Source organism: Helicoverpa zea, chromosome 31 (assembly GCF_022581195.2).
Source record: "Helicoverpa zea isolate HzStark_Cry1AcR chromosome 31, ilHelZeax1.1, whole genome shotgun sequence".
Lineage (NCBI taxonomy): Eukaryota > Metazoa > Arthropoda > Insecta > Lepidoptera > Noctuidae > Helicoverpa > Helicoverpa zea.
The window spans coordinates 2,044,548-2,056,656 of NC_061482.1; the positions used below are offsets into that span (position 1 = coordinate 2,044,548).

The 12,109-nt window shown below is 34.8% G+C and overlaps 1 protein-coding gene across 2 annotated transcripts in view; it reads left to right on the plus strand.

The window, feature by feature from the left end:
• The window catches only part of LOC124644852 (probable cationic amino acid transporter), a 199,589-nt gene that overhangs the window by 106,108 nt on the left and 81,372 nt on the right, over positions 1 to 12,109 (plus strand). For both annotated transcript variants that reach the window (XM_047184462.1, XM_047184463.1), the window contains exon 9: positions 151 to 322. In XM_047184462.1, the coding sequence (XP_047040418.1) occupies positions 151 to 322 (172 nt within the window). The remainder of the gene's footprint in view (positions 1 to 150; positions 323 to 12,109) is intronic.

Genomic DNA, 12,109 nt, shown 5'->3' on the forward strand with positions numbered 1-12,109 from the left:
GACCAATTTTATCAGGGTACGTGAAGTAGTCGTTACTATGCGCTAATTAAACTACAAGTAGGAGCAAACAGAAGTCACTAATACCCCCAAAAAAATCTTATAAAAATCCAGTCTTGCCTTAACTAACCCTTCAATTTTCTTCGTCACCAGGTATTCAGTGGTGCAGCAACCTGCTTCTACGCGTTCATAGGATTCGACATCATCGCGACCACAGGGGAAGAAGCGAACAACCCCAAGAGATCCATTCCTCTGGCCATCGTCAACAGCCTCGGCATCATCCTCCTGGCTTATGTATCGACTTCTATCATCCTCACGCTTATGGGTAAGTGGATCTATTTTACAAGCTTTTATTTAACTTGCAATGTATGTATGTATGTATGTAACTATGTGTGTTCGGGTGGAATTTTACAACTCAATTTTAAGGCTACCTACTTGTTTAGTTTTGATGACAGTTTGGATGTGACGTCATCCTAAATCCAACATGGCTAAAAAAAAGTCAAATCATTTCACAAGCACTTATGAACGTCAAAAAATATAAATAAAGTTGATTCTAGTTGCCCATTCCAAAAGTAGCTTCCTATGGAGAAGAACGGGCAAGAAACTCCATGGTTACTCTTTTTAAAAATAATAGGTATTACAGCTTGTATGTATTGATACATACTATAATAACATGCGAAGATCATGTAGAATCACAATAGACAAAGAATATGAGAATAAATAATAATAAAAAAAGATTAAAATGCTACATGGTGTTCACATTTACAAATCAGTTTATATTTTTGTACAAAGTTACAAACAAACAATCAAAAGAATAACACAATCTTACTAGCGGGTGTAATTTTAAATTCGCAATAATTTGATACTGTCAGTGCATCCTATGGAGCAGGACCAGCATGTTTCCAAGCATTTTTATCTTGAATATAATCTTCTAATTTATAATATGCGTTTTTACAAAGTGTGGCTTTTATATGAGTTTTAAACCGCACGTCATTTAGTTCCAGAATGTTGTCTGGTATTTTATTATAACATTTGACACAATATCCCATGAAAGATGTATGTACTTTAGATAGTCTAAACTGCGGGATAGCTATTTTATTTTTATTTCGAGTGTTATAATTATGTCTATCACATATTTTATCAAACAAATGTAGGTTTTTCCTAACATACATGATATTTTCATATATAAATTGGCAAGGCACGGTCATAATATTAATGTTTTAAACAGTTCCCTAAGAGATTCACGACCACTTAAGTTGTACATAGCTCTGACAGCTCGCTTTTGCAAGATAAATATGCATTAAATGTCAGCAGCTCGTCCTCACAGCAGAATGCCGTACGACATGATGCTGTGGAAGTAACTAAAATATACCAGTCTAGCTGTTTCTACGTCCGCTAGCTGCCTCATCTTTCTAATAGCATAGGCGGCCGAGCTAAGACGACCCGCAAGAGATGTTATGTGGGGTCCCCATTGTAGTTTTTTGTCAAGAGTGATTCCCAGGAAAACTGTCTGATTTATAAATTCTAGTTTTTGACTGTTGAGTATTATGTCACATTCACTACTTTTTACATTTGGCAATGAAAATCGAATGCATTTCGTTTTTTTTTCATTAAGAGCCAAGTTATTTGCGTTGAACCAATTTTGGACCTGGATAATGGAATTGTTTACGTCGTCTAGGTTACGTCTACCCCGATCAATGTTAAAAATAAGAGAGGTATCATCGGCAAACAACACCATCCTAGGTTGATTATCAAATAGATAGGACAAATCATTAATATAAACTAAAAAGAGGAACGGACCTAATATGGAACCTTGTGGTACGCCCATTGCCATCATTGAGCCCAGTGAATTTACGCCGTTTACTTGAACTTTAAGTTGCCGATCGTTTAGATACGATTTTAATAACTGGAGGGATGTATCTTTGATTCCGTAATGCTCTAACTTCCGCAAAAGCGTTTCGTGATTTACACAGTCAAACGCTTTTGAGAGATCGCAGCTAAATATACAAGATGGTGGACTAGTTATTTTTAAGGTACTTATATTTTAAATAGATATTATACAAAAAAACTCTTTAACATATTTACACAAAAAATTCAAACTATTACTATATTTACAAACTAAATTATTCCCTACAACTTACCAACAAACTAAAATAAAAAAGGGAATAAAAAAAACAAAATCAAAAACCAGCTGAGAGTCAAGCGTCGAAGTAGTCCTCCGCATCGCTGTTCCCCGGAAACGTGCCCAGAAGACTGGCCGCATAGCCACGTTGATTATAATCTATTTTTATTTTTTGTTAGAGTATGCTGGTAGTTTTGAAGGTCGAGAATCTAGCTTGTTATTCCTAAGTTTGAAACAACTGTTTACTATGAGGTTTCACGTATATTATAAGTGTTTTTATTAAAGAAAATTGGGTCGGCTATGTTATTGATGTAAATAGGCCTAAGTTAAATAGTGCCTGGTCGTTATGATGTGTGCAAATTATCAGCCGATAAACGTAAAATAAAAAAAGACGGGTGAGCATTAATGTTTAACGCTACTTTGAGTCCTCAAGGTCCTCACCATGTTTCACCAAGTACCAGGTTACCGAAAAAAACAAAAGGTAACTTGTATAGGGCCGAAATAAACTAGCAATTTACTTACCATGTTATTTATTTAGTGAATGTATGATAGTTCACTAAACATAGAGACTAAAACCACACTCCTGAACTCAAACCTAAGTGAAAACGTAAAATTGATATCTTTATGATAATGCCCAATTATATCCCATCCTACTTTAAAAACACATGTGGTCTACTCATATATTGTCCATTATAACATGATACTAAAAATAGGCCAGTCCTCCATAAAAATACAATATAAACTAACGTAATAACATCCCTGCATAATATTACTCAAGCCATTTATTACTTAGGCTATATTAAGTTTCGATTAAAATGTTATAAACTTATAACAATATTGCTGCGTTATTAATTGGCCATTTACATCGACCGACGCCGACGCCACTAACGTAGATTAAACCGATTTAGCTGGCCAAAAGTCTTTTTTTTTTTAAAGTTTATCATCAAATTGTGGGTAAAATGGAAAGAGGAGTATCCCAGCAACAAGAATTTACCACATCTACCCACCAAACATGCGATATGCGCTTGCACCAGAAGTTAGAACTTGACCTTAGTGCAAATTTTACTTTATACGTTTTTAGAGATCTCAGTAGACGGTATTAAAGAAAAATTATTTTTGTGCTCTCTAATTGATATTAAGCAACTATTGTGATGGAATCGAGTTGTGCAGGTAACAGTTATTATATTTTAATGTATTTTAAGTGTGATCACTTAATTTTTTATAGTATTATTTCAATTTTAAAAGAGGGTGTGAAAGCAAAATATTTTTTTAGTAATTTTCTTGTTTAAACACAATTTTGTTATATTATCGCGTTCGACCGCGTAATATTTTTTTTAGTTTTAGATATTAGACATATTCAACTGGCTTACGACATATTTTTTGGCTGCGGATAGCTGCGGATGTCCGACTTACAGGCTTTTTAAGATTTGAAGTTCATACAAAAATAAAATACTCTTTTCTTTAAAATGTAACAAAGTGCATTTTCTTTTGCTTAAGGTACCTCTGGTGTAAAAATAGTGACCCGGCATTATCTTTTCAATAAAATGCAACAGCAAGATCTATCTAATCTTGAGGAAAAACTAAATTATCTAGAAAACTACCTTTTGACCCATTATGGTGACACGCCTGATAGTATTAGCAGTTTAAAACGTAGATTTGGATATTTTAAAGCAGGTATGAAAGAGAGATGGTTTAAAGCTCATAGGAAAGAAGCTGAATTCCTCAAAAATAATGAGAGTTGGTTAAGCGGAATATTTGAACTTCCGAAAAATGTTGGAAATCGACCGGGCCGGCCATCTAAATCATTTGAGGAATGTAGTGAGAGGTCTAAACGAAGGAAAACTGAAGAAATGCGCTCTAGTTTCAGTGAGGATGCTATAGTTCATGCAGCACACACAACACTACAGACTCAAGGAAAAAGAAACGCTTCAAAAATACTTCGAGATATTACGAATTCTTCAACTGCCAGAAAATACAATAAAGCAGAACATGCAGTTTGTTGTCTTACACCACTACAAGCCTTGTCAATGTTTGTCGAAGCGGATTTAACTAGGCGACAATATGAAATTATTAGAAACACAAATAAATCACTTTATCCATGCTATGATGTGTTACTCAAGGCAAAAAAAGAATGTTACCCGCCCAAGGATTGTATAAGGATCACAAGCACCTGTGCGGAAAGCAGTCTACAGAGTCTTATCTAACACAATTACTCGTTTATCTATAGCGCTTGAAGAAATCCTCTGTTCACTTAATGATAATGAACGGAATTCCTTAAAAGTTATTTGTAAGTGGGGCTGTGATGGATCACAACAGGCTAAATATAAGCAAAGATTCGAAGATGCTACAGACACAGACTCCAATATGTTTATGAGCTCTTTTGTTCCTCTTAGAATAACTTGTGGAAAAGAAGGGAAAAAAAATATATGGCAAAACCCTACACCATCTTCGCCTAGATATTGTAGACCAATAAGGTTTCGGTTTGTTAAAGAATCGGTGGATGTGACGAAACAGGAAATAAATTATGTCGAAGATGCTATTAAAAAGTTGACGCCTACAGAAGTTATATTACATGAGAAAAAATTTATCTTCGAACAATTATTTAAGATGACAATGGTGGATGGCAAGGTGTGTAATGCTGCAACCGATACCAAATCGACGAGTAAGTGTTATATTTGTGGAGCCACATCTAAAGATTTTAATAATCTGGCACAAAAGTTACAGACAAGTTCCAAAGCTTTAGACTTTGGACTATCTGTACTGCACGCTAGGATTCGATTTTTCGAAAGCGTTTTACATCTGGCGTACAAATTACCCGTAAAAAAATATAGGGAAAAGAGATCCAAAGAAGAAAAAGAGTTAGAAACACAAACAAAAAGAAATATTCAAGAAAGATTTCGCATTGAAACTGGGTTGTTGGTAGACATGCCAAAAGCTAATTTCGGCAATACAAATGATGGCAATACAAGTAGGAGATTTTTTGAAAACCCGCAATTGGCTGCCGACATAACAAAAGTTGATTTTAATTTCATCTATAGATTAAAAGTTATTCTGGAAACTATTTCAAGTGGTCATAAAATAGACACCCAAAAATTCGATGACTATGCTATGGCAACGGCCAGATTGTATTGTGATCTTTACGGTTGGCATCCCATGACTCCGACCATGCATAAAATATTAATACATGGCGGAGAAATTATTGAAAATGCATTATTGCCAATAGGACAGTTGTCAGAGGAGGCAGCCGAAGCACGAAACAAACATTTTCGGTTATATCGGGAAAATTATGCTAGAAAATTTTCAAGGGAGAATTGCAATTTTGATGTTTACAATAGATTATTGTTGAGTTCGGATCCACTATTAAGCAGCATGAGACAAATAAAAAAAAACATAAAAGCAAGATCATTTTGTCCAGAAGCAATAAATATGTTACTACCAGCTGAACCAAACACACAATCTGATATATCTGATTCATGTAGCATAATTTTGAAATAAATACATTAAAAAATGTTATAACTGCTTTTATAATAAAAATATATAATATTCTTAATATTTTTTGAATTATTTGCTGTTTTTTTCATTAAATCATGTTTATTATACAAAATACAATGCTTACTATATACAAAAACAACATTAAATGATAAAATAAAGCTACAAAAAACGAAATACAATGTAAAATATTTTTGGCCAGCTAAATCGCTCAAATCTACGTTAGTGCGACGCTCGACGGCCTACAGTCCCGCTAAAGCACGTTTTACTCTGAGGACATACTCGGCTTTTTAACCAGCTGCCAAATATGAAAGAGGGTTATACTTTTAATTACTAAAAATTGTGCTTGTTTTTTTTTTGGATTTAAGCGGTTTTTAAGAGAAAGCAGGATGACGTTTTTAAAAGGATTATATGCATTTTCTTTGGTTTACTCTTTGATAAGTGCTGGATCAGAATCCTATAGGTAGATGAAGTTAGGCAGGAATTTCTTGGACTTTCGGTTCTCACTAAATATGACTAAAAGTCAGCTCTTTAGCAAGCAATGGACATGAAATGAGTTTTAATATTTAAGCTACCCTTACACACTACAAAAGCTAGAACAAAAATATATATGAGCTTACCTGATCTCTTTTCGTTCAGGTCAGATTGATGTCCCATCGGAATTTAAGACTGAGGGAATTGAGAGTGCATCTGTGTTTGCGCTTAGGGACTCGATAAAAATATATCCTGAGTAGATACTAGATGGTAGTCCACTTTGAGGTCGACGAACTAAAAGGTCGTTTCGGAAACTATATTATTTTAAGGTAAACTAAAGGTGAAATTCTACTTGCTTACGGCACTGTGACGCATGTAAATGTTTCTTCTGATCTTCTGGCATTAGGAAAGAGTAACAAATTGTGTGTGAACCTTCCTAAAATGTCCACAAAATTGTAGGCACTAACACTGTTTAGTGGATTCTCGCTTTAAGAAAAACTATCAATAACTATCTATCTTCTTCTTCTTCCTGCCTTGTTCCCAATTTTATTTGGCGTTGGCACAATATTACTTTCGCTTCCATTCCTCCCCGTTACTCGTCATACTAACAATCACTCCCGTCTTACTCATCTTACAGGCAATGTATCCTATCTATATTATTAGGTTTTCCTCTTCCTTCTCCATCCAAAAACTATTTACCAGCCTTTTAAGAGTTTTAAGTATTAAGTCACAGTAGCTCTTAATCCACCTTTCGAAAACTTAAGTACTAATTTTATTCACTGATAGTTGACGTTAAGGCACTCTAACATTAAAAGTACCTATACACTGCAGACTAAACAATAGTCCGACCGTTAGCCTTATTGGGTGGACAGACGACCTTATAAAGGTCGCCGGAAGACGCTGGATGCAGGTCGCCTCCAACAGGTATCTGTGGAGATCTAAGGGGGAGGCCTATGCTCAGCAGTGGACTTCCTATGGCTGAGATGATGATGATCATGATGGCCCTATAGTAGTCAGTTTTTTTATAGAAAACTAGCTTTCGCCTGCGGTTTCACCCGCGTCCCGTAGCCGGATGGTGACAAAAACTATCCTAAAACCTTCTCCCAGGTCTAAGTTACCTCCCTTCTAATTTTCAGCCAAATCGGTAAAGCCGTTTTCATGTTATGTCGTGACAACGGAAAGCGGGTTTCATTTTTATATATATAGATTTTGATCCGAATTAAAGTTTTCAGTCGGTCTGATACCGGCTTAATACCTGACCGTTTTTACGTTCGTACTACGATTAGGTAATCTTCGTACTGATTTTTGAGCCCCAACAAACTATCGGCCGACTAAAAGTTTGCAGTGTGCGCACTCTAAAAGCGTACTTTGGATGCTTGAATTATTAATAGCTTGAACAGATAGCTTACTCCAGTACATGTTCTGATACAGAATAAATAAAACGTTACTTGTGTATTATAATTATAGAGGTATACTAATATTTGAGTGCGTACCTCTGGGTAAGAATGTATGCTTATGAGATTATGTTTGAGTTTACTTTGTATACGTACCTGTGTATCTGTATCTTTACTGTTTAATGTACCTTATCATGTGAAAGTAGGTCTTTTTAATCTGAAACGCTTTCACAATGAAAGGTTTGAACTTCGTAAGATAAAAATAATAGGTTATTTGAACCTAAGTAACTAAACTATCTCTTCTCCACAACTCAAAGTGAAAGTCGAAAGTCAAAAACGTTTATTGAAAGGAGACTACTTTTTAGCAATTCTTCACGTCAAAATTTCAAAATGACATCACCCCCAAAACGCCCAACTTTGACAACTTCCTAGTGTTATGGCTGGAAAGAAGAAGCGGTGAAGAACAAGCTTCCTAACAACACAGCCGTCTTTCAAAATTTTAATTTAACAACTATACAAGGTGTTGATTTGCATTTGTGCCATAGTTCAGGAGGAGGACATAAAGTACGTAAATAATCGATTGGAATTACAGTAGATGGGAAATAACTTATATGCACTGCTTTTTTTGTCATTGTAATGTCGTAGTATTTCAGAAGTAATCCAATTTTATGAATGAAATTTACGAATGATCGTTGCGTATTCTTTGTGTTTGCGTTTGTGTGAGGGCGCAGCACGGTTTTAAGGCCAGTAACACACACGCCAAGTTTAAATACGGCTAGATGACATAGACGGAATTCGGAAAAAAAATAATTTAAAAAAAAATACGTACCAATTTTTTGGTTGATTTGGGTCGAGAATCACTAGCATAATTACGTCCTTGTCTATGGCACGGATGCAAATCAACAGCTTGTATAATACAATTTCACTCTCATCCCGATGGAAATACTTCCCGCACCCGGCGAAAAAGTAGCATATCTCCTAACGTATGAAGTAACTCCCTCGCAACGCGAGTGGAGCCACATGCAACGGCTAGTATTGCCTACATAATTCACAAGTACCTAAGTCTTTTAAAGCCGTGATATGTATACAATGTGTAATAAAGAACCTCTTTTCTAGACGTGTAGGTAAAACTTAATGCCTTTAGTGCTTGCGACCTTAAGTAATGCTCGTAATTTCATTACTTAGAAGCTGCTTGCTTGTAATATACAATGATTTTGTTTAAACACTGTTACTATAAAGAACGATGCTTTTTAAACAACCTTAAATAATTAAAAAAAAGCTATTACGACCTTTTTAACGCCTCAAACCAGTTAAGTACAACCTCTTTTAACGCCTCGAGGCGTTTTATAATCCAAACTAATATTATAAATGCGAAAGTAACTCTGTCTGTCTGTCTGTCTGTCTGTCTGTCTTTTCTTCACGCCTAAACTACTGAACCGATTTGTGTGAAATTTGGTACAGACATAGTTTGAAACTTGAGAAAGGACATAGGATAGTTTTTATTACAAAAAAAATAAAAATAAAATTATTCCGGACATATAGCGCCATCTATTGGTCAAATCAAAAATCTGCTGGTAGTCACTATTCCACGCGAACGAAGTTGCGGGCAAAAGCTAGTACCTAATAAATAAAAGACGATACCAATATAGTACGGTTGGTGGTACTTAATTCTCTTTTTTGAATCGATATCGGTTTTGCACTAAGTTTTCGATTAACACGCTTATATTAGCTTCACTTGTAACAATGCATGTAATAAAGTCTTGGAATTTTAATTTGACCCACTTCCCGGTCTTTGATTAGGATGAAATTCTGCACAAGCTCCGAGTTCTGATGACAATGCATGTATGTATTGTCATCAGAACACGGAGCTTGTAAGCTACTAGCTAAGAAACGTCATTACAAATCCAATTATGTAATAAAAAAAATTCTGTGCGTGCTAAATTACGTGTTTTATAGTTTTTTAAAGTATATTTTTTATTTGAGTCGATATCCGCTTTGCAGTAACTGCCGACCCCAAAATAGTTGGTAAAAAGGCTCGGAGGATGGAGGATGCTTCGCTTTGCAGTAAGCTTTCAATTGCCGGCTAATAAAAATAATGAACCTTACTTGACTAAATCTTTAACAAACAACAATTGTGTTCTAAACCGTCAGTAGACAGTTTTGTCAACTTCGTCATTCAATTTTACTCTAACGTAAATTAAGACCGGTGTGAACTAAAAGAAAACGAATAAGTAACTATATAATTTAATGACGGTTTTTATTATTTTGCAATTGATTTGAATTTTGGTTACTGCTTTATTTACAAGGATAAGCCTTTATTGGAAAAAATCCTAAAAAATAAAAATAAAGGATCAAAAAAATTTATCAAACCCGATTTTTTCAGTAATATTTTCGAAAAGCTAAATGCGCACAAAGCCTTTCATCTATCTTTTTCCTTTTTTTTTTGAAAATGTAATCCGAACTCTGTAGTGCGTTTCAATTTTCAAATTCGTAGAGGTAGGTACTTCGGTTATTGATATTTACTCTTCCTAAAACTGAACAAAAAATAGGTTCTTTGTGAATTAAAGTCCGACAGACGGTGGACATTGTTCAAAATGAAACAAAATAGGTCAAGTGCGAGTCGGATCCGAACACGGAGGGCTCCGTAGTATCTTTAAAAATCCTGTATGGGTGAACCATGAAATGTTTACGTTATTTTGGTTTCTTAAAATCCTGTAGGCATGGGTGTACCATAAAATATTTACGTTATTTTAGTTTGAATATTTGTTGTTATAGCAGCAACAGAAATACTACATCCGTGCAAATTTCAACTGTCTACATAGCTACACACGGCTCTTGAGATACAGCCTGGTAAAAGACGGACAGATGGACGGACAGCGTAATTTCAGAAACAGAAATACATCGTCTGTGACAATTTCAGCAGTCCAGATATCATAGTTCATGAAAGACGAACAGACGGGCAGCGAAGTCTTAGTAAAAGGCACCGTTTTACCCATTTTTTTGATGAGACATCATCAAATGATACCTTCCGCTGTGGGTGTAGCGTGAGGGAGTGTCAGACTCTTACCGACTATAACTCACCATGTTCCATCTTAAGCCCTTTATGTACCAGGGCCGCGGTAACTCTTTCGAAAAATATCCCAACCCGTTTTACCCTTCGGGTACGGAATCCTAAGAACTATGATTTTCAGTTATTGGCTTCGTATCATGAAACAAAGGACATATCCTACTGACAGAGGAACAAAGTATTAATTAAGGAATTTCATATCAGGATCCAATTTGCTTTTCCGATTTTCAATTTGTGTTTCTATTTTGAAATGGTTTTTCATTCATTTGATATTGGATAAAACAAAGATCGTGTATTTGACAAAGAGTTTCATTAGATTTTTCTTGAAACAAGTAATAACTGAGGGTCTGAAATAATTAGAGACAATTTTATGAACATATAAATATGAGAATGAAAAGCTTATTGGAGCAAATTGCAGTAATTAACAGCTATAATAAAGCAACTAAATTAAATAAAGTAATTGTTTGAAAAGAACTAGAAAAGCATGTTTTTAGTCATTATTGTTTATAAGACTTTAATTAATAAATAATGTTTACTTATAGCTGCCAATTACATAGTTACATTACGTAGTTATACAGGCCCTAATAAAAGCGTGTTAATTAACTACCGTCATAAACTAAAACATTTTTATTTATTTCCAAAATTTTCGCATGTTATTATAGTATGTATCAATACATACAAGCTGTAATACCTATTATTTTTAAAAAGAGTAACCATGGAGTTTCTTGCCCGTTCTTCTCCATAGGAAGCTACTATTGGAATGGGCAACTAGAATCAACTTTATTTATATTTTTTGACGTTCATAAGTGCTTGTGAAAGCCTAAATGAAATAAATGATTTGACTTTACCAAAATCAACTAATGTTTAAAACATAAATATAGTTTTTTTTTAATTATTTTTGTTAGAACATAATTTTTTAAAGAGTTTCGCATTTTCGAAGACTCATATTATTCTAAGTAGGGTAGTAGTATTAATTCAGCACATGCAGTGGCCATACTATGACGTCACGTAGCTTGACCTGGATGCATTTCTAGCGTTAGATTCTAGTGGGCATGATTCAGAAACATGTCAATTTTAACCAATTTCCTAAAAAAGAAGATTTCAAAGAAGAAGATTTAATCACAATTTGGATGTTTGTTTTAATTGGATATATACCGCGATAGAGCGAAGTGGAGAAGACAAATTAGGAAAGCTGACCCCTCCACCATGTGGGATACATAGCAGAAAAGAGAGAGAGGAGAGAGAATGCTTGTATTATTTATCAATCTATACATACAATAAACAATATCTCAATTCTCTTAAACTCATATTATTACAAGAATATTCAACACATGCAGTGGCCATATTGTGACGTCACGTAGCTTGACCTGGATGCATTTCGCGTGCAATGTTCCTTCCCTCGGTGAATGGGTCAGGGTTGCATCGTGAGGGGAGGGCTTGTAAGTTAAATATCCGCTTCTAACTAGGTAGGTGGGTATCAATATTGGTGAGGAATTCAGGTGTTTGTGTAGGTAAATTAAATGTTGGTGATGTTATTTAAAAAAAAAAAGTTCAACAGATTATATT